The sequence below is a fragment of the Protopterus annectens genome, chromosome 10.part0 (genome assembly GCF_019279795.1).
Source record: "Protopterus annectens isolate FY-2018-M chromosome 10.part0, PAN1.0, whole genome shotgun sequence".
Classification (NCBI taxonomy): domain Eukaryota; kingdom Metazoa; phylum Chordata; order Ceratodontiformes; family Protopteridae; genus Protopterus; species Protopterus annectens.
This window is the reverse complement of record NC_056744.1, coordinates 638,664,034-638,687,987: the sequence shown is the minus strand read 5'-3', so window position 1 is coordinate 638,687,987 and position 23,954 is coordinate 638,664,034. Positions and strand designations below refer to the sequence as shown.

Genomic DNA, 23,954 nt, shown 5'->3' with positions numbered 1-23,954 from the left:
AGATGTTTTTCAAGTGCAGCCTCCAATATTTAGTAGGTATTGGCCCAACATTGGTCCTTTCCTGCCTCTTGCAGGCCTTCTCAGTTCAAACCCAGAACCAGCAGAACAACCAGGCTTCAGTCCCAGGGTATGCACAGGACTAAGCAGTGTGGGGCTCCCACTTCCAAATCATGGAGTAGTAAGACTCCCCCCATGGTAAACTGTCTCAATGACTTAAATTTAAAACTTCTAAGAACTTCTCAACTGACTGCTCCTTTAGGGGAAAAGACTGCTCTGCAAGCAAAAATCTGGGAACTCATTACCCAGGACAAATGGGTTTTAAACATAAGTTTGCCAAGGATACAGATTTCACTTCCACACGTTACCAACCCCAAACGGTTGGCCAAATCTACCCCCAAATCAGTGGGCAGAGGCTCAAAAGCAAATAAACTCTCTCTTAAGATTAGAGGCTATTCAGACTGTACCAAAAGAGTACAAGGGACAAGGTTTCTACTCAAGACTTTTGCTGGTACCCAGCAAAGACAACTCATGGCATCCTATCCTGGACCTTTCTGTCTTAAACACCTTTTTGTTGATTCCAAAATTCAAGATGCTAACTCTTCACCAGTTGCTTCCCATGATAGGCAAAGATGCCTTGTTGGCAACACTGGATTTAAAGGAAGCCTACCTGCACATCCCAATCAGGGAATCTTGCAGAAGATACCTACGCTTCAAAGCAGGCTGCATGCACTATCAGTTCTCTGCACTGCCCTTTGGCTTATCTACTGCACCCAGGGTATTCACAAAGTGCTTATCTCTAGTCATTGCATTGTGCAGGCAAAGAAATATTCAAATATGCCCATACCTGGACGGTTGTCTAATTCAGGCAGAAAGCCAAGACATACTTTTGAATCATCTGGCATTTGTACAAAAGGTGCTAACTTGTCTGGGGTACAACATAAACGAAAATAAATCACAGCAGTTTCCCTGTCAAGAAATTATATTCCTGGGAGCAAGCTTGATCACAACTTCCCAGAAAGCTTTCCTCATGCCAGAGAAACAAATTCATTTGACAACTTACTTCAAACTAGTGGCCACAAAAGCCCTGCTATCTGCAAGGCAAGTACTGCAAGCCTTGGGGTTTATGGCCTCGTGCATTGTACTAATTGCATATGCAAGACTGCATATGAGGAAACTGCAATGGTATCTAAAAAGCTTATGGTGTCAACATTCTCAGGATCTAGAAGCAATTATTCCTGTCATACCTTGCCTACGGTTAGAATTCCTTTGGTGGGCAGAGGCCTGCCACCAAAACAAGGGGCTACCATTCACTCTACTCCCTGCTGCCCAAACCCTAACAGCAGACGGATCAGACTATGCATGGGGGGCTCACCTGGCAGGGAAGTGCATTCAGGGCAAATGGAACCAAGTCAAATGCACTTGCATATCGATCAAAAAGAAATGTTAGCTGTACAGAATGCTCTGACAGCCTTCAAGGACGACATTCTTCCAGGACAATTAATGATAAAGAAGGACAACACCACTGTTATGTGGTACATAAGGGAGGGGGGGTACCCATTCCTACCCCCTCTGCAGATTAGCCATGGCCCTGTGGAACACAGCCTTGAGCTACCAAGTGCATCTACAGGCTCAGTTCCTGCCAGGAAAACTAAATACACTGGCAGACGAACTAAGCAGAAATCTAATGGACCCACACAAGTGGAAACTGGAACCAAAGACTTTCAACATGTTGATAAACAGATGGGGAGCCCAGATATAGACCTGTTTGCCTCCCCCCAGAACTACTTATTGGACAAATTCTGCACAAGGACTCTCCACAAACAAGCTTGGAAAGTAGATGCTCTGTTCTTCAGCTGGAAAAATCTGTCAGTTTATGCCTTTCCTCCTCTGCCTCTCCTCTCCAAAGTACTACTAAAGATCAGACAGGACAAACCAAGGATGATACTGATTGCACCAGACTGACCACGCCAACACTGAATACCCCCTCTTGCGCAGTGTCCCACAGCTAGCCCCATGGCACCTGCCTCAGACCCCTACCCTGCTTTCACAGCAGGAGAGCCAGATTCTGCACCCCCATCTTCAAACCCTGAACCTGTGAGTCTGGCTAATTACCTAATTTCCCCATTACCATCCCTCAGTAAACAAGTGTTGGATGTCATTTTGGAGGCAAGGAGGCCTAGTACTAGAAAATCTTATGCCGAAAAATGGAAAAGATTCTGTGCCTGGAACCAAACTCGAGGGATGGCCACAGCAGCACTCAATTTACCTTGGATTCCTCAATACTTAACTGAGATGCTTCACAAGAGCCTTTCCTTTTCCTCCATCAAAATTCACGCCTCAGCCATTTCAGCTCATTACAACACAGAACCACCCCTCTTTTCTCACCCACTGCTCAAGCAGTTCCTCAGAGGGGCCAAAAACTTAAGACCACCCAGGAGAGCCCCAACTCCAGCCTGTGACCTTAACTTTGTATTGGAAAAACTCAATCTGCCTCCTTTTGAGCCAGTTGCAAGTGCAGAGTTAAAATTCCTTTCTTGGAAAATAGTTTTCCTTTTAGCAATCACTTTAGCAAGAAGGGTATCTGAATTACAGGCCCTTATGGCAGTGGAGCCTTTCATCATCTTTAATGCAGACAGGGTGTCCCTCAGGACCAATCCCTCCTTCATGCCCAAGGTGGTATCCAGTGTGGCTCTTAATCAATCCATTCATTTGCCAACCTTTTCTAATCCACAGAATAAATGTGAACGGATACTGCACTCCTTAGATGTGCACAGACAACGTAGATTTTACTTGGGCAGGACCTAAACCTCAAAGGAAATCTGAACAGCTGCTGGTGGCATTTGCTGCAGGGGCAGAGGGGAAGGCTATTTCAAAGCAAACCATTTCTAAATGGATAGGCAATTGCATTTATTTCTGCTATAAGCACCAACGAAAACCTATCCCACAGGGGATTAGACCCCATTCAGCCAGGGCTGCATCTACCTCTACAGCCTTTCTCAGGGGTGTCCCTACCAGAGACATCCTAGAAGCTGCTACTTGGTGTTCTGTACATATGTTCCCAGAGCATTACCATTTGCCAATTTCCTCTAAATCCAGAGCTGGCTTTGCCACTGCAGGCTTGCAGGGCCTTATAGCTGGTCCTAATGCTATCTAAATTCCTCCTCCCATCCTTAGCTTTGGGATTTTACCCACATGTGATGACTGCAGCAGTGAAACACGAAGAACATAGTACAGTTGTGTACACTTACCATAAATGTAGATGTGCGAGTGTATTCACTTTTGCAGTCCTGGTTACCCTCCCTCCTGCCCCCTGACTTCTTTTGGCTATACCTCTACGCTCCTTTACTATGTTTAAAAGCTTTTTGGTGTATTTGCTTTTTTTGTTGGAGGTATAACCTTGTGTGTGTGTGTGTGTGTGTGTGTGTATATATATATATATATATATATATATATATATATATATATATATATATATACATACATATATATTTAATTGCTTCCCATTGGGAGCAACTGACATCTGGGTCAAGAAAAACTTATGTAATGGTCTTGGCTGCATGCTTTATACCCCTGACGTCATGGAAGATGAGACAGCAACCGACGCAGGATCCAAGACTTTGATAATCTGTCCGACTGAGGGCTACTGCAAGCAGATAGCCCAAATGTGATGAATGCAACAGTGAATACACTTGAACATCTACATTTATGATAAGTGTACACAACTGTACTTTTGGTATGTACCTCACGAGACATCTGCAACGCCTGGAAAGGCTGCAGAAACACCTCACTAAAAGAATCACAGGCCTAAAGCAAACGCCGTATGCTGACAGACAAAAACTCCAGCTATACTCTGTCGCATATAGTCTGCTCAGAGGCGATCTCTGGTTAACATACAAGGCCATGTCAAACCCAGAGCTATTGGACATGCTAAACTTAAAGAAATCCCAATCCATCAGAGTCGCACGCTCCAGTGACCTAAACCTTGTCATCACAATGAACAAAACATGCTGGAAGGGTAGGTCCCTGACCCAGAGGCTCCCCATACTCTGGATTAAACTGCCCATAAATGTCAAGCAGAATATCTCCTTGGCCCTCTTCAAAAGGAACCATGACAGCTGGATGGGAGAAAGGAAATTTACCCCAGGGATCACGTCACTCGCCCTGCTAGGCAGGGGTCCAGGGAAGTAAATATTGGGGAAGAAATAGCCAGGGAATTGTTATGGCTAGGCTTGTATAGGCCCTAGGGCTGATAGCCTAGTACCAACCTATGAATCATCCCTTCATGGAAAACATTTTAAAAATGTGCTTACGCATACTTCCAGCATTATCATAGCTAAGAATCTGTTACTGTTGGTAAGATAGCCGAATGCATTTGGTGAGAGCAGGGTGGGTGAAGTCCAGAGGAACCAGTGGTTATACCTCTGCTGTGCATTTTTTTGGTGTAAAGATTATATGATGTGTGAAGTGTTGACTGTAACTTGAGGCAGCATTCCGGTTTTGCTGGATGTTACTAAGGCTTGCTTTCCCATTGCTACTAGTCAAGTCAGTGGTGCAGATTTTGAAACCGTAACTCTGTCACCTTGGACATAAATGAAATTGCTTTGATTTGACAAACTTATGACAAGTGATACTGTAGTATGTTTGGCTTATTTTGAGAGGGGAACAGCAGTTTTGCTCTTGTTGTGATAAATTTGTCTAGCTCGTGCACCATGTTACATCAGTCAAGGAGATGCCGCCACCTGTTGAGGAATGTATGTATAGCAGTTATTGCAGGCATCTTGAGCTGCACTGAAGTATCCTTGCTGTTGCTGTGGACATCAGCATGCCATTGGTTCCGGCAGTGGGGAATAGCTGCATGAAGCTCAGCTTTAGTCTCCTTTTTTGGTGCAGTAGAGTTTTCTTGAATTACTTAGCCCTGTTTTGCTGGCCTTTCCTGAAACAAGGATTTATTGAGAATCCATGTTCCAGTACTGCAGATGATTAAAAAAATGTATTTGTTGAAAAGAATTCTGACCTGAAAGTGTTTGTCGTAATTTGTCTAGATATAGATTTTTGCAAAAGTGAAAAAAAAATTTAGTTCATTAGTACTAAATTTGAATGTTTATTCCTCTCAAATTTTAGGACTATTATTTTCCTGTGCAATCGTCTTTTGCAGAAGATGTGGATCGTTGCCTTCCAAAAGTGTTGAACAGTAATCCTCCCCTTATTGTTAAGGTAATTTTTTGGATTTGGTGAAATGTTTTAACATCTTTTGTCAAACTGGACATAACTTACAGATGTAAGAAGAACTTTTGTTTTTTTCAGCAAGAATCCCTGTTGCAGTACTCATAACGTCTGTTTGTACTCTTCAGTTGTAGTTGTGGCATAGTCAGATTTCCAGCAGTCTAAAATTTGCCCTCACAAGGAAAAAAATGTGTTGGACTGTTGATTTACCTTCGTCAGGTAGCTGCTTCCTAATAAAAGTATAACTGGTGCAACCTCATGAACTCATAAAGGCAGTGATAGTGCTATCTTTATTCTTTTCTTGTCACTTTAATGAGTTTTTTTTTTTTATTAGCATGATTCGCTTTGGCCCTGGTTTCCTTTATATTGACACTAGTAGAAAATTGAATTCTTTTGAAATAGTTTTTGCAAAATATAGTGCTTCTCTCACTGAAATTAATAAGTGTATTTATGGTTGACAAGTTGTTGAAAAGAGTTGTAATTTTGACTATTTGTATTCTTAGGATTTAAGAGCAAAGCTTCTAAAACAAGATAAGGTTTTTAAAGACAGTTTTGTTACAGAAAATGCTTTTTTTAAGGTTGAGAGTCTGGCTGAAAGTTTAAGTGAAGTTAAGGTGCTGAAAAATAAGTTGGATCTTTAGTACTTAAGTGATTGCAGAAAAATCAAAGTAAATGGATGTTGATGGAAGAGAGACTTAAATAGTAAAAGAAAAACTAAAACGATCCTCAGTCACATAGCTTTATTGGCTCTCTTACAGAGACCTCAGCAACACCCGTTCCAGTGTTATAACTGATCCAGAGCCGTCCAGGAAGATATTTTCTTGATTAACTGCACTTGTATTTGCTTTATAAGTGACCATTTTTTGTTTTTGAGCATTTTTAAAGCCTTTAATAGTGTGGCGAAATACCTATTTCCCTGTTGGGCTATAGGGTTTGTTCTTCCAAATCTCTTTGCAGAAGGGAAAATTAACCAGGGACCTACTTGTTTGGTAGTAGTTTGATCTGCACTTAGAGCTGTTTTTGCTGTGCTTTTACATGAAGAAATTTCAGGATCAAACGTGTCTGAAGGTGTTTACGTTATATCTCTTAGTTGGGAAGCACTGCTACTTGTTTGTTTAGTCTGTACTTAGAGCTGCTTTTGCTGTGGTTTTACATTAACAGATTTCAGGGTCAGACATCTTATGGCAGAAAGCGTTTATTTGGGCAGTTTGTGTTGGGAAACACTGCAGGAAGCTCAAAATATGGTTATTTATTAGTTAGAGGGCATCAGAGTCTTTTCAAACCTTTTATCTGATGATGTTAATCTTCACTCATTCATTCCCTGCTGATGGGTGTCTGTTGCGTCCTCGGAACCGAGTCAGCCTTGTATCAAGCTTGGGCCAGCCAAAAAACTCTTGAGCTAAGCTTTTACCCACAATGCCCTTCTCCCTATTACCTCAGGTCTCATTTGCCATGTAGCCATAAAGCCGTGTCAAGCCAGCTCTCAGCTAAGTACTCAGTTTTCTTTGCTTATAAAAGTGTGTTCTTGTATTTGTTCACTTTATTTTTTATTCTAAACCTCTTTACTTAATCTATCACTAATTTTTCCCCACTTAAATATCCCTTTCAATAACTTTCCCTCAAACACCTTATGGTAATCTCAAGTACCATTGTTGGTACGGTCCTTTACCCTCTGTGGTAATCCTTCAGTATCATTGCTGTTATTTCTTTCCTTCTCCACTTCTCCTCTTTAAAAAAAAAAAAAAATTTTTTTTTCCTCTCTACCTTTTTCTGTACTGTTGAATATTTGTGTTGTGATTGGATGTCTGAGAAAAAAAGGCATCGGGCTTTAAACAGTGCGACAAGTGTAGTCAACAAATGCCTAACAGTGATACCCATGTTTCATGTGTATATTGATGATGTCCTTCAAGGATGCATCTGCAGTCCTTACAAATGGGTTGTCCTGTCGTCAGGCAGCCCTTCGGTTGGCCAGATTCCAAAGTCTGGGTCTGGCTTCGGCTGGTGTCGCGCTTCACCCGACGTCATAGCTGCAGTTCTTCGGGTATAAAGGCATCAGCCGACGCCATTTTCCTCAGTCTTTCTTGCCGTGGCTCAAGCAGAAGCTGTTCGCAAGTGCCGGTCGGTCAGAACCAGAGATTACTACTACCGAATACTACTTCGAGGACTTCTAAAAAGCTAAGTACCCCGTTGGGGACTCTTTCTTGCCTCAGCCGATGTCAGAAAAAGTGAATAACTGTTTAACTTGTGGGAAACAAATACCTCATAAAGATTTCCACTCTTACTGCTTACCTTGTTTAGGCCCAGATCACGACGTAGCAGCTTGTCTAGCCTGTGCTTCTTTTAACCGACGGACGCTTAGACGTCGGTCGGAATTTGCAGAGCAGTTTTTCGGCTCGATTTTGCTTATATTATGCCGCCGGATCCTCCGACTTCACAATAACAAAGCAGGAAAAGGACCGACACTCGCGGTCCGCGGTTTCGGCCGAAACCGCGGTTAAGCCAACCACGAGTGTCTCGGTTTCGGCTGAAACCGAGCAAGCGGTTCTTCCCCCAGCCGAAAACATGCCTTCTACCGAGGCCTCTTCTAACCTGGTGGAATCGGCTTCTGAAATCCAACCTGCAGTTGCGGTTTCTCAGGAATTATCAGACACTATTCCCTTGGATATTTCAACCCCTACACGTGGAGCTGCTAGGCCTTCTGCAGCCATGTCTATTAAGGCCTTTGCCAGGGCTAAAGCAGCTAAAGCTTCAAAAACTGTGCCTGTTATGCCCCCCTCTCAACAGGCCCTGCTCCAGTTCCCATATGCTTTCTTTGGCAGAGGATCTCATTTCTTTAATTCGTGGATCCCAGCCTCAGCCAGACAGGACCACTCATCCACCTCCAGAGAAGAGGCCTAGAGCAGAGCCCCCAGAGCCAGTATCCACAGATGATTCCTCTGATGACTCAGAACATACAGACCCTCCTGAGGCTCCTTATTCCCCTTACGAAGACTCTGATGCTGAAGAGTCCATTCCTTCAGCCTCTCCACCTGAGGAATTTTCCTTTGGGGAAACCTTGCATGCTATGAGGGAACAATTTCAGTGGCAGGGCCAAGATTTCTCAGACTCCAGAAAAAGGCTTAGAACCTTTTTACATTTGCCACAGCATAGGCCTTTAGCTATACCTCCAGTTCTTTCTGTGGTAGATGATGCATTTAATGATGCTTGCACTGCCCCTGATTCATTACCTCCGGTCCCTGCTAAGCCCGATAGGTTCTACAGGGTCCCGGACACACATCACCATTTATACAAGGCTCCTTTTGCAGATCCAGAGACTATCTCCCAGGGGCCTAAGGCTGTAGCAACTACATCTGCTAAAAACCCCCTCCCCTCTGAAAGGGAATCCAGGTCCTTAGAGAGATGGGGTAAAAAAGTTTACACTTCTGCTACTCTGTCAGCTAGGGCTTTGAACTGTCAATTTCATATGATTCAATATCAAGAGTTTATGCTAGACCAGTTAACCAAAAAACTGTCCTCTGAAGAATCTTTAGATAAGAAGTATGTTCAGGAAATGGTACATAACATACAGCAGGTTAGTAACCATTCTTTAAAATGTGGCTATGATGCACTGGAGGCTTCCTTTAGATCAGCCATGATTGGCACAGTTATCAGGAGACATGCATGGTTGAAAGAGCAGGCATTACCAGACCATGTCAAATCAAAGCTTTTAGATGCACCCATGGACAAAGTCAATTTATTTGGTTCTCCTGCACAGCAGGTACTGAAAAAGATGGAAGAGAAGGCGAAATCTGTACAAACAGTGAAAGATTTCTTACAGGTTCAACCTCCAAGGTTTAGCAGGAACTGGCCCTCCAAGAATTGGTCCTTTCCGGACTCCTCTAAGACACAGAGAGGCAGGAATAGGCGTTCAAGAGGCAGAAACCAATCCAGGGGTGCCTACAGGGGACGCCAGTGGCAGGGAAACAACCAGCGAGGCACAGACGCAGCCACCACCACTACAACAACACAATCACAGTGACTTGGCTGTGGCACCGCCTACCAGGGAACAACTGGAAGCACCCTTAGGCGGGAAGCTAACCTTATTTTCAAAGAACTGGCATTGCATCACAAGAGAAAAATGGATTTTGCAAACTATAGACCAAGGTTACAGGTTCCATTTCCATACTCTACCAGGAAAGAGAGGAATGCCAAACCTACCACCTACTCAAAGGGCAGAAGCTCTAAAGCAAATATCTCAATTATTAAGAATGAGAGCTGTGGAGAAGGTACCATCTATGGAACAAGGAAAGGATTTTACTCCAGACTCTTCCTGGTACCAAGAAAAGAGAGCAAATGGAGGCCTATTCTCGACCTGTCCGCTTTAAACACATTCCTCATTGTTCCAAAATTCAAAATGCTGACCCTACAGCAGCTTCTTCCCATGCTGGGCAAGGAGTCTTGGCTGGTAACTCTAGATCTCAAGGAGGCATACCTGCACGTCCCCATACGACCAAATTGCAGAAGATACCTCAGATTTCTTGCAGGATCAGAGCATTATCAATTCTCAGCATTGCCCTTTGGCTTATCTACTGCGCCCAGAGTGTTCACAAAATGCCTGGCATCAGTAATTGCTCATTGCAGACTTCAGGGAATCCAAATTTACCCCTACCTGGACGACTGCCTGATACAAGCGGATAACAAAAGCAAGTTAACAGAAGACTTACAAAGAGTCATTTACCTGCTGCAAGCCCTGGGATATACAGTCAATATAAAAAAGTCAAGGCTGATTCCATCCCAAACAATAACCTTTCTGGGTGCAGAGCTGGACACATCAAAACAAATGGCATTTCTAACTGCAAGAAAAGTACTGCAAGCCCTAGGCTTCATGGCATCCTGCATAATTCTGGTCCCTCATGCCAGACTGCATATGAGAAAGCTACAGTGGTACCTAAAGAATTTGTGGTCTCAACACAAGCACAGCCTAGAAACCAAAATTCCAATAATCCCATGCCTGAAGCAAGAGTTTCTATGGTGGGCTCAGGCCTGTCAATCAAACACGGGATTGCCCTTCTGCAACAGTCAACCAAGCCAAACCATCACGACAGACGCCTCAGACCTCGGTTGGGGGGCACACATGCTGGACAAGTGCATACAAGGCTTATGGACTCAAGACCAGCTGCGCCTGCACATAAATCTAAAGGAAATGCTGGCAGTAAAATTGGCAATCCAGTCATTCAGACCATTTCTCCAAGAAGGTCAGTTGATAAGGACAGACAACACCACAGTTATGTGGTACATCAACAAACAGGGAGGCACACATTCATACCCTCTATGCCGGCTGGCACTGGACCTATGGGATGTGGCTCTGAGCTACAACATTCAGTTACAAGCAATTTTTGTACCAGGAAAAGAAAACATTCTAGCAGACATATTAAGCAGAACTACCACGGATGCCCACGAATGGATGCTGCATCCGGACATCTTCAAAGCCATCACAAGAGAATGGGGATTGCCACAAATAGACTTATTTGCATCCCCACTCAATCACCAACTAAAGAAATTCTGCACAAGGACGTACCACCCACTTGCTTGGAAGGTGGACTCCCTATCTTTCAGTTGGAAAAACCTGATAGCATATGCATTCCCTCCACTTCCTTTGATGCACAAGGTGCTCTTGAAGATCAAAGAGGAATGTCCAAGGATCATTCTGATAGCTCCAGACTGGCCAAGACAACATTGGTACCCATTACTGAGGAGCATGTCTCGGGAACAAATATGGGCACTACCCCTGATCCCATTGCTGTTAACACAGAACAACTACAACATCCTGCATCCAAACCTGAAAACTCTGCAGCTAACTGCCTGGAACATTACATAAGATCAATTAACCCAAATTTATCCCAAAGGGTTAAAGACATAATCCTTGAGGCTCGTAGACCTTCCACAAGAAAGAATTATGCAGCAAAATGGAAAAGATATCTCATTTGGAGTACTGCAAAGGGAGAAGATGTGGCACTGGTAAACATAGCCAACATCCTGGAGTACTTGGCAGAGCTCTTCCATACAGGCCTGTCCTATTCTTCCATCAAGATACATGCATCAGCTATTTCAGCAGAATACAGCTTGGATCCTCCTGTCTTCTCACATCCTCTGCTCAGGCAGTTTCTGAGAGGAATTAAAATGTAAAACCTCCCAGGAAACCACCACTGCCAGCATGGGACTTGAACTTTGTGCTAGAAAAATTGACACTTCCCCTTTCGAACCAGCAGCAACAGCAGAATTACAATACTTATCCTGGAAGACTGCTTTCCTGCTGGCAATCACCTCAGCAAGAAGGGTCTCTGAACTACAGGCATTAATGGCAGTGCAACCCTTCCTGATCTTCCATCAAGATAGAGTGTCCATGAGAACAAATCCTACATTTATGCCTAAGGTGGTATCCAGAGTGTCTTTAAATCAGGCTATCCACCTACCTACATTCTTCCCCAACCCACAGAACAGGGAGAAAGACTGTTGCATACCTTGGATGTACATAGACAATTACGCTACTACCTGGACAGGACCAAGTCCAATAGAAAACTGACCAGCTTCTGGTAGCATATGCAACAGGAAAGGAAGGAAAACCAATTTCAAAACAGACAATCTCCAAATGGATAGGAAATTGCATTAGATTTTGTTACTCCTACCATGGAAAGAAAACTCCAGAGAACATCAGGCCTCACTCCACAAGGGCTACAGCCACTACCACAGCTTTCTTACGAGGAGTGGCTACCAAGGACATTATAGAGGCTGCTACTTGGACCTCCGTGCATACATTTGCCAAGCATTACAATTTACCTTTATACTCTAGATCCCGAGCAGGTTTTGCCACTGCTGTTTTGCAAGGGATCCTAACTACACCATAATCTCTTTTTTTCCTCCTTCCCTAGTTTAGCTATGGTATTCTACCCATTTGTAAGGACTGCAGATGCATCCTTGAAGGACATAGTACAGTTTTGTACCTACCATAAATGTAGATGTCCGATAGGAATGCATCTGCAGTCAGGATTACCCACCCACCTTCCCCTCTGTGGTACTCCTAGGGTATTTGCCATCCTTCAGCTAGCTTGGGGGGATCTATTATGGTGTATTTGTTTGTATATATGTTACATACATGCCTATTTTATGTGTTTGCTCTCTACTATTTGGAAACATTGGCATTTATCCAAATTTAGCCATCCAAGAGGGCACCTGGCATCTGGGGCAAGAAACACTGAGGAAAATGGCGTCGGCTGATGCCTTTATACCCGAAGAACTGCAGCTATGACGTTGGGTGAAGCGCGACACCAGCCGAAGCCAGACCCAGACTTTGGAATCCGGCCGACCGAAGGGCTGCCTGACGATAGGACAACCCATTTGTAAGGACTGCAGATGCATTCCTATCGGACATCTACATTTATGGTAGGTACAAAACTGTACTTTCATCGTGCATACAGCTGCAGTCATAACAGATGGGTTATCCTACCGTCAGGCGGGTCCTCGGTCGGCCGAATTCCAAAGTCTAGGTCCGGCGTCGGTTGTCGTCGCTTCTTCCCTGACGTCAGTGCGGCAGGGGTATAAAAGAGGCAGCCGACACCATATTCTTCAGTCTTTCTTGCCGCGCGGTGCCCGAAGCAGAAGCAGTTCGCAAGTGCCGGTCGGCCAGCTCCTGAGATTTACGAAAGTATTTCAGCCGAAGTCTTCTTGAAAGCTAAGTACCCCGTTGGGGAAACTTTTCTTGCCTCAGACCGATGTCAGACAAAGTTAATAATTGCATTTCTTGTGGGAAGCAAATACCGCATAAGGATTTCCACTCCTGTATACCTTGCTTAGGCCCAGACCACGACGTCTCGGCCTGCCGTTTCTGTGCTAGATTTAATAAACGCACTGTTAAGCGTCGGGCGGAGTTCGCCCTTCACTTTTTCGGCAAAAAATTTAATTATATTATGTCGTCGGATACTCAGACTCCAGTTTTGAGCAAAAAACGCAAAGATAAGGACCGACATACGAGGTCCGCACCACCTACTGAAACCACGCTAAGGCCAACTACCGGTTCTCAGGTACTCAGCGAGGCGCCTACGCAGCCCCTGACTACCGATGACAATGCATTACCGGTGTCTTCAGTACCCGAGGTCGCAGGCTCCTCGGCCCCCATTCCTACTACAGATCCCGACGCCACTCCTGGCGGGGAAACTCAGAATTTAGACAGGCCTGCCATTTCTCAAGGGGTCTTCAGGCCTTCCTCCATCTCTATTAAAGCCTTCACTAAATCTAAAGCAGCCATGAAAACCAAAAAACAGGTTCCTCAGACCCCTTCTCAAGGCACCATGCCTAAAAAACAGATGCTTAAAATGGCTGAGGATTTGATTACTCTTATCAGGGGTTCTCAACCCCCCTCTGACAAAAGGCCCAGATTAGAGGAAGACTACCCTTCCTCAGATCAAGCTTCTATTACCTCATAACTATCTGAGGATCAGGATTATGCCTATTCTCCATTCGAAGACTCTGATGCAGAGGAGTCTATTCCCTCAGTCTCCCCCCCCCTGAGGACTTCTCTTTTGGGGAAACTCTGCATACTTTGAGGGAACACTTTCATTGGGAAGGCCAAGATTACTCGGACTCCAAGAAAAGGCTCAGGGAATTTCTTCTGCTCCCCCAGCATAGGCCTCTGGCTATCCCTCCTGTTTTAGATATATTGGATGATGTGTACACAGAAGCCAGCGTTAATCCTGATTCTTTGCCTCCAGCTCCTGTTAAACCAGACAGGTATTACCGGGTTCCTGACTCCCACCAGTTTCTATATAAAAGCCATACTGCTGACCCAGAAACAATTTCACAGGGTCCCAAGGGAATTAAGGCCTCTACTGCTAAAAACCCATTACCTTCAGAGAGATTCCAGAGCTTTAGAAAGGTGGGGGAAAAAGGTGTACACCTCGGCCATTTTAACCATGAGGGCATTAAACTGTCAGTTCCATATGTTAAAGTATCAACAGTTTTTGATATCTCAGCTGAAAAGCAAGATGACACAACCAGAACAACCAGATTTAAAAGAGTTGCAGGATTTGTTGCATGGTGCAGAGCAAGTGGGTAAACATACCTTGCAGTGTGGTTTTGATGCTTTAGAGGCCTCATGTAGAGCTGCTGTTACGGGGTCTGTTATACGTAGGCATGCTTGGCTCAAAGAGCAAACCTTACCAGATCATGTCAAAGCTAAATTATTAGATGCACCTCTTCAAAAAGATGTATTGTTTGGTGTTAAAGCTGAGGAGGTGCTAAAGAAAATGGAGGAAAAGCGAAATCAATGCAAACAGTGAAAGATTTCCTGCAGGGTACAGCCTCCACGTTTCAGTTGAAACTGGCCTTCAAAAAATTGGTCCTTTCCAGCCACGGACAGACCTCAAAGGGGCAGATACAGGCACCCAAGGGGTAGAGGGCAACCTCAAGGATCTTTCAGAGCCAGACAGTGGCAAGCACCAACCCCAAGAGGTGCAGAAGATAGATCACAGTCTTTTAGAAAACAGACGCAATGACTTCCCCCTACACCTGCCAATCAAAGCTTTAATGGCAGCACCTTTGGGCGGAAAACTGACATTATTCTCAAAAAATTGGCATATTGTTACAAAAGACAAATGGATTCTGGACATTATAGACAGAGGCTACAGGTTCCACTTTCACACCCTTCCAAAAATGAGAGGCATGCCAAACCTGCCACAAAATCAAAGGGCAGAGGCACAAAAACAAGTTTCAGCTCTTATGGACATGAAAGCAATTCAAGAGGTACCTGCAAAAGAACAAGGTCAAGGGTTTTATTCCAGACTATTCCTGGTACCAAGGAAAGACAAAGATTGTAGACCTATCTTAGACCTATCCATCCTAAACACATATCTACAGGTGCCAAAATTCAAGATGCTCACTTTACAGCAGCTTCTTCCCATGTTGGGCAAGGAGTCCTGGCTGGTAACATTGGACCTCAAGGAGGCATACCTGCATGTCCCAGTCAGACAAAGTTGCAGAAGATACCTCAGATTTCTTGCAGGTTCAACCCATTATCAATTCTCTGCATTGCCCTTTGGCTTATCTACTGCGCCCAGAGTATTCACAAAATGCCTGGCATCAGTAATTGCCTACTGCAGACTTCAAGGGATACAAATATACCCCTATTTGGACAACTGCCTGATCCAAGCGGACAGCAAGCACAGACTTCTGAAACATCTGGCTTATGTAATAATGTTGTTGAATTCTCTGGGATGCACAGTCAACAAAAAGAAATCAAGGCTAATTCCCTCTCAGAAAATAATATTCCTGGGTGCCAACTTGGACACAAACACCCAGATGGCCTACCTCACGCCAGAGAAGCAGGGGCAACTAACTCAATACTTCAGAACACTAGCAAATTTCACCAGGCTGACTGCAAGGAAAATCCTGCAGGCTCTGGGATTCATGGCATCTTGCATCCTACTAATCCCATGTGCAAAGCTGCATATGAGGAAGCTTCAATGGTACCTGAAAAACCTATGTTCTCAGCACAACCACAGTTTGGAAACAATAATACCACTAATTCCATGTCTTCAAAAGGAATTTCTGTGGTGGGCTCAAGCATGCCATACAAACTCAGGTCTCCCATTCTGCAAGTCTCAAGCAAATCAAGTCATCACAACAGACGCCTCGGACTACGCCTGGGGGGCGCACATGACAGATCGGTGCATTCAGGGCAAATGGTCCCAAAAAGAAAAGCACCTTCACATCGATCAAAAGGAAATGCTAGCAGTAATAAATGCTATTATAGCTTTCAAAGACCTTCTGCATCCAGGTCAACTATTGATAAGGACAGACAACACCACAGTAATGTGGTACATAAACAGGGAGGAACCCATTCATACCCCCTGTGCAGGCTGGCCATGTCTTTGGAACATGGCTCTGGACTTACAAATCGAACTTCAAGCACAGTACTTGCCAGGCAAGGAAAACACACTGGCAGACAACCTAAGCAGAAATATGACAGATCCACACGAATGGCAGTTGCATCCTCAAGTTTTTACAGAGATAATTCAAGCATGGGGAAGGCCAGACATAGATCTCTTTGCCTCCCACAAAAATCACCAATTGACAAAATTCTGCTCAAGGACTTTTCATCCAAAGGCCTGGAGAGTGGACGCTCCCTTTCAGTTGGACAACAATGACAGTTTATGCCTTCCCACCTCTTCCTCTGCTGCCCAAAATTCTATTAAAAACCAGAGCAGACAGACCAAAGATGATTCTCATTGCTCCAGACAGGCCAAGACAACACTGGTATCCACTCCTGAGGAGCCTGACGCATTCCCCACCATGGACCCTACCTCTAATTCCTCTTCTTCTGACTCTGCACAGCTTCAGAACTCTTCACAGTCAGCTGAAAACACTCAATCTGGCCGCATGGAAGATTCCTTAACATCACAACAGACCCCTACTCTCCAAGGAGGTGCAGGGTGTCATTTTGGAGGCCAGAAGGCCATCTACTAGAAAAGCTTACTCCGCAAAATGGAAACGGTTTTGTGCCTGGAATGAGAAAAAGGGCCAGAATCCTGGAAACCTGAATTTACCTCAAATATTACAGTATCTAGCTGAGCTGCTAAGCAGTGGACTTTCATTCTCCTCCATCAAAATCCATGCCTCAGCCATTTCTGCAGAATACAACACTGATCCACCTTTATTCTCTCCCCCCCTCTTAAGACAGTTCCTCAGAGGGGCTAAGAATATAAAACCCCCCAGGAAACAACCAATACCTGCTTGGGACCTCAATTTCATTCTAGAAAAGCTGACCTTGCCTCCTTTTGAGCCAGTTGCCTCAACAGATTTGCAATATTTGTCCTGGAAAACAGCTTTCCTTCTGGCTATTACCTCAGCTCGTAGGGTATCGTAACTACAAGCCCGCATGGCTGTGCAGCCTTTTATCATCTTCCATCAGGACAGAGTTTCCTTACCAACCAACCCGTCCTTTATGCCAAAAGTGGTATCCAGGGTAGCTTTGAATCAGGCTATACACTTACCTACCTTTTATCCTAATCCTCGAAACAAAGGGGAGAGATTATTACATTCCTTGGACATCCACAGACAACTGCGTTATTATTTGGACAGAACAAAGCCTTTCAGAAAATCAGAACAGCTCTTTGTGTCCTATGCTATAGGAGCTCAAGGGAAGCCAATTTCCAAACAGACAATCTCAAAATGGATAGCCCACTGCATACGCTTTTGTTACTCCTTTCATGGCAAAACTGTACCTGCAGGCATCAGATCTCACTCCACAAGGGTCACAGCTACCTCTGCAGCTTTCCTTAGAGGAGTCCCTACCAAAGATATTTTAGAAGCAGCTACTTGGAGTTCTGTGCATACCTTCTCCAAGCACTACCACCTACCATTATACTCCAAAACTAGAGCAGGCTTTGCCACTGCAGTCTTGCAGGGCATCCTGGCTCCTCCTAGTTCCACCTAGTGCCTACCACCCCTTTCTTAGCTTTGGGATTCTACCCATCTGTTATGACTGCAGCTGTATGCACGATGAACATAGTACAGTTTTGTACCTACCATAAATGTAGATGTTCGAGTGCAAATACAGCTGCAGTCCAGGTTTCCCTCCCTCCTTCCCCTCTTGGGACAGGCCTATTGGCTAACACCTCCTCATACAACCTGATTGGGGTATTCATTTATGGTGTATTTGCTTGCAACTACTGTATTTTTATTATATGGCATTGCTTTATTACACAAATTTATGTATTGCCTTCCTTCTGGGGTCACCTGACATCTGGGGCAAGAAAAACTGAAAAAAAAATGGCATCGGCTGCCTCTTTTATACCCCTGTCGCACTGACGTCAGGGATGAAGCGACGACAACCGACGCCGGACCTAGACTTTGGAATTCGGCCGACCGAGGACCCGCCTGGCGGCAGGAGAACCCATCTGTTATGACTGCAGCTGTATTAGCACTCGAACATCTACATTTATGGTAGGCACAAAACTGTACTTTTCTCCTCTCCAAGGAGGTGCAGGATGTCATCTTGGAGGCCAGAAGACCCTCTACTAGAAAGGCCTACTCCGCCAAATGGAAACGATTTTGTGCCTGGAATCAAGAAAAGGGACAGAATCCTTGGGCAATAAATATACCTCAAATTTTACAGTACCTAGCTGAGATGTTAAACAATGGACTTTCCTTCTCCTCCATCAATATCCACGCTTCAGCCATTTCTGCACAATACAACACAGATCCTCCTTTATTCTCTCACCCTCTCTTAAGGCAGTTCCTCAGAGGGGCAAAGAATATAAAACCCCCAAGGAAACCACCAGTCCCTGCTTGGGACCTCAACTTCGTATTGGAAAAGCTGACCCTTCCTCCCTTCGAGCCAGCTTCTTCAACAGAGTTACAGTACTTGTCATGGAAAACAGCTTTTCTTCTGGCTATCACCTCAGCACGCAGGGTTTCGGAGCTACAGGCCCTCATGGCTGTGCAACCATTCATCATTTTCCATCAGGACAGAGTTTCCTTACGAACCAACCTTACCTTTATGCCAAAGGTAGTATCCAGTGTAGCTTTGAATCAGACTATTCACTTACCTACCTTTTATCCTAATCCACAAAACAAAGGGGAAGGACTACTACATTCCTTGGACATTCACAGACAACTTTGTTACTATTTGGACAGAACAAAGCCATTCAGGAATTCTGAGCAACTCTTTGTGTCCTATGCAGCAGGTGCTCAGGGAAAGGCTATTTCCAAACAGACAATTTCAAAATGGATAGCCCACTGCATACGCTTTTGTTACTCATTTCATGGAAAAACTGTGCCTGCATGCATCAGATCCCACTCCACCAGAGCCACAGCTACCTCTGCAGCCTTCCTCAGGGGGGGTCCTTACCAAGGACATTTTGGAAGCAGCCACCTGGAGTTCAGTGCACACTTTCTCCAAGCATTATCACCTCCCACTATACTCAAAATCTAGAGCGGGCTTTGCCACAGCAGTCCTGCAGGGCATCCTAACCCCTCCTAGTACCACTTAGTGCCTACCACCCTTACTTAGCTTTGGGATTCTACCCATCTTATGACTGCAGCTGTATGCACGATGAACATAGTACAGTTTTATACCTACCATAAATGTAGATGTTCGAGTGCTCATACAGCTGCAGTCCAGGTTTCCCTCCCTCCATCCCCTCTTAGGACAGGCCTTATGACAAACACTTTTCATATAACCTTTTTGGGGTATTCTTTTATGGTGCATTTGCTTGCAACTACTGTTTGTGATTTATCAACATTGCATCTTAGCATAACATTATGTTTGCCTTCCTTCTGGGGGCACCTGACATCTGGGGCAAGAAAAACTGAAGAATATGGCGTCGGCTGCCTCTTTTATACCCCTGCCGCACTGACGTCAGGGAAGAAGCGACGACAACCGACGCCGGACCTAGAATTTGGAATTCGGCCGACCGAGGACCCGCCTGACGGCAGGATAACCCATCTGTTATGACTGCAGCTGTATGAGCACTCGAACATCTACATTTATGGTAGGTACAAAACTGTACTTTTGGGAGTTCCCCATCTTTCTGTACGGTCTCCTTGTTCTATTTGTCTGGGGTTTAGTTCCCAAACTCTTAATTAAAGAAGGAAGAAACTGATTTTGAAGGGCCTCTTTAAGACGCCCTTCTCAGAGGCGATCTCTGCGTTGGAGGGCTCACCGTCTCTCAAGAAAGAGCATAGAGAACATAAAAGAGACCACATTTGGTTTCTTCTTCACCCTCCGGTGATAGCAAGCAGGAACAGAGACCAAAAATCCCAAAAATTACTTCTTCAGCTCCAGAGTCAAAACTAGTTTCTATGGCACCATCCTCGATACCGACCCTGCCTACACTACAAATTTTGACATCCACACTGATCACGCCACCTGTTACATCCACAGCACTGCACTTATCCACATTGTCTGTTCCAAGTTTGGACACACCTGCCACACAAGTCTCCAGACTCGAGACGGTGCCGTTAGACCATACTGCTCGGACCCGGTACTCCCCTTCAGTGGATCCTTTTGTTGGGCAGCTATTTAGCCCTTTTATAGAACGGTCGGATTCCTCGTCAGGGATATCCACAAGATCAACCAGGAGCTTCTCATAACTGGACGTGGTGTGTCTTATGGAACCAAGTGCTGACGGCCAGAGGAATTACTACACCTTCTAAGACCCTATTCCCCTTTGGACTTGGGAATTTATCTCCATGGACTCCAGCTAACTTTTCCTCCTTTGACCTCCTTCCAAGTTTCAAAGTATTCGGCACCTTTCACCTTTCTCGGTTCCCACACCTTCGGTGCCACTTGTGGATCACACTGTGGCCCTGGAGCAATCCCTTTGGCCTGCGACTCCTTCGAGCCAGGCCATCCTCAGGTTTAGGACTGGACTGCGAAGTCCTTGGCACCTGGTACGGCTCTAAGTTTTTCTATGGTGCCGCCTGCCACGCTCCCAGGAGCACTGTCAGTACTGAGTCCTCTTGAGGCTCTGTTTTTGGGAGCAGGCTCTTCAGAGCAAGGTGTGACCCCAGTTCCGAGGTTGTCCTTCTCTGTTCTGGGCTCCCATCCCTCTTCGGGCGGGCCAGCTTTCCAAGCGATGGAGAGGGCCTTTGCCTCTGCAGGCAAGCCTTTCGTGTCAGAACACCAGATATGTCCTTCCTCGCCGCAGCTGACACAAGCCATTGCTTCGGGAAATCGCGCACAAGAGGCTCAGGATACCCTACGTAGGGTGCCCCTTCCTCCACTTCAGTAGTTCCCACTGAAGAGGTACCGCACAAGAGGACATGCAATTAGGAAGCACGTGGACTCACCTGTGGGGTATTTAACCGAGGGCATGGACTATGAGGAAGAGGAGGGGTCCCCATGGTCGCCCCCTGATGGTTTCGTTTGGAGACATCCTTGAATTATTGAAGGAGAAGGGGTGACTGGAAGCCCACCAGTCTCTCCAAGGAGACAGTGTTCCTGCAGGCTTTTTGTGTTCAAACCTCTACTTCCTGGGTGATCCCGCCTGCAGATGAGCTGGTTCAGCTCATCGTGCAGCGCGCATGGAAGAGTCCTGATGCCATTGAACCCATCCCACGGTGGCTGGACAAAATTTTATCTTACCCAGAGCAGCACCCACACTGGTCCAAGGGGCTTCCAGTCAAAGCGATGCTGGTGGCGGCTGCCATAAAGAAGGAACTGGCCAGGGAGAGCCAGACTATCTGCCTCCCAAACGGGGAGTCTCTAGCGGTGGACAGATTAGGGAAGCAAGTTTTTGTGTCATCAACCTTTGCTGTTGGGTCTTTGAATTATCTGGCACACTTCACCAGGCATCAGAAAGACTTAATTACCAAACTTTCCAAAACCTTGGCAGGAGCCATCTCTGATGAGGTCCGCGAAAAAGTTGCCTCACAGCTAGCTACCATGGAGCCCATATCAGACTCCACCATGCATCTGATTTCCCATGCCACGGAAGGAGCAGTCAGAGCATTCGGGTTCAGGTGTTGCCATGAGACGTCACGCCTGGATGTGCCTTTGTAACTTTGCTGACTCTTTTAAGTCTTTCTTCCTTAACACTTCAGTGGAAGCTTCTTCCCTTTTCGGCCCAAACCCTATCTGTTATGGGCAGACATTTTTCCACCCCTCATACTCTAGGAACCAGAGGAGAGTGGAAAGATGTGGCTCAAGAAATCACAGGCTCCTTTCCATGACGCATATGGCGAGTATACTCCCCGGGGCAGAGGGGGTAGCTCTTCCAGAAGGCTCCCCTACAGGGGCAGAGGGGGTCCACTTAATCAGGGTTCCAGAGATTCCTTCTCTGGACAACCCTATCAGCGCTGCTGAGGAGCAGACTGATTGCTTTCCTTTGGAAGCAGTCGGGGGATGTTTTTCCTTGCACCTTTCTGCCTGGCTAACAATAACAGTGGATTTATGGGTGAATCGGATCATAACCAGAGGATACCATGTCCCATTCATTCTTTACCGAAGTCACCAAGTCGAATTCCCGACATTCCACCCAGTCAAAGGGAAACAGTTGCACTAGAAATTCAAAAGCTGCTTCAAAAAGAGTAATCCAGGCAGTCCCACCAGTCCGGATAGGATCCGGATTCTACTCAAGATTCTTTTTAGTGCCAAAAACGACAGGTGACTGGAGACCAATTCTGGATCTCAGCATCTTAAACAAGTTTTTTAAACAAGAAAAATTCTGGTTGGTCACAGTTCGGTCTGTCCTCCCATTCTTGGAGAAAGACGATTGGATGTGCTCAAGAGATCTTCAGGATGCGCATTACCACATAAAAATCGCAAGTGCTCCAGAAGATTTCTTCACTTCGGTTAGGGGCCAATCATTTTCAATTCCGTGTGTTGCTTTTTGGACTCTCTAGAACCCCCAGAGTGTTCAAGTGCATGGCAGTGGTATCAGCTCACTTGAGAGTACAAAGATTCCTGGTGTTTCTATATTTCGCGATTGGCTCCTCACCTCCCCCATCAAGCATCTACTGGAGATAGCACTGAACTACACTCTAGGACTAGCAGTATCTGTGGGAATCTAAATAAGCTGGGGAAAGTGCAACTGGATTCTCCCTCAGTCCTTAGAATGTATCGGAGTGATTCTCAACACACATGCTTGCCTAGTCTCTCTCCCGGACCAGACTAGACAGGATTCGATCCCAAATCCGGGTGATACTCTGTCAAAATCTAGTCCTAGTTTGAACCGTCCTTCAAATTCTGGCTTCCACGGCAGTGTCATTTACCATAGTGCCCTTGGCAAGACTGCACATGAGAATTCTCCAATGACTCCTAACGCAATGGTACCCCTTGCACCATCTCTTGTCCTTTCAAATACAAATAACTCAACAATGCAAACGGGATTTAATGTGGTGGATGAAGCCAGATGGACAACAATGGAATCGCCCCTTTTGCCCACAACAACCCAGGGCCACAGTGACTACGGACGCTTCCCTGATAGAGTGGGGGGGGGGGGGTTCATCAGGGAAAGACTGTCCAAGGTACATGGTCAAACATAGAGGCCCACCTGCATATCACTGTCCTAGAACAGAGGGCGGTGCTTCTGGCATTGCAAGCATTTCAATCCATCTTCCTGTCATGGACAATTTCTATTCTGTCACAACATGTTGGTAGTCTGGTACATCAACAAACAAGGGGGAACCAAGTCCTACCCGTTGTGTTGAGAAGCCATGAGAATTTGGCAATGGGTGATAGCTTCTAACCACTTTCTAGTTGCAACGCACATTCCTGGGAGTTCCAACGTGATTGCAGACAAGCTGAGCAAATGCGTCCTACTGCCTCACAAGTGGTCCCTCAATCCTTTTATTGCTGCGAAGATCTTCAGCCGCTGGGGCCAGCCTTGCTGCGACCTATTTGCCTCTCCAGCAAGCCACAAATGCAGCAGCTACTTTGCCCGAAGGGGGAATCCCCGAGTGACTTTCTGATTCACGATTGACCCAAGGGACTTCTGTATGCTTTCCATCCCTTATCCTTGATCTCCCTATTTCTAAAGAAAGCACTTTGTCTGAGAAGCAGAGTAATCCTCATTGCTCCTTACTGGCCACAACAGGTTTGGTATCCCTTCCTTTGGCCTCATCTAATAGATCACCCATGGATTCTGGATCCAACTACGGAACTGATCTTGCACCCACAAGGGTTGACTCACCCGAACACTTCCAGTCTCAAGCTGACAGCTTGGTTTCTCCACTTCCAGTAATCGCCAGACAGA

The 23,954-nt window shown here is 45.5% G+C and overlaps 1 protein-coding gene across 1 annotated transcript in view; it reads left to right on the top strand.

Moving 5' to 3' along the window:
• The window catches only part of NDC1 (NDC1 transmembrane nucleoporin), a 2,145,343-nt gene that overhangs the window by 916,569 nt on the left and 1,204,820 nt on the right, over nucleotides 1–23,954 (top strand). Inside the window, exon 9 of the mRNA XM_044085460.1 lies at nucleotides 5,122–5,214. Coding sequence (XP_043941395.1) covers nucleotides 5,122–5,214 — 93 coding nt within the window. The remainder of the gene's footprint in view (nucleotides 1–5,121; nucleotides 5,215–23,954) is intronic.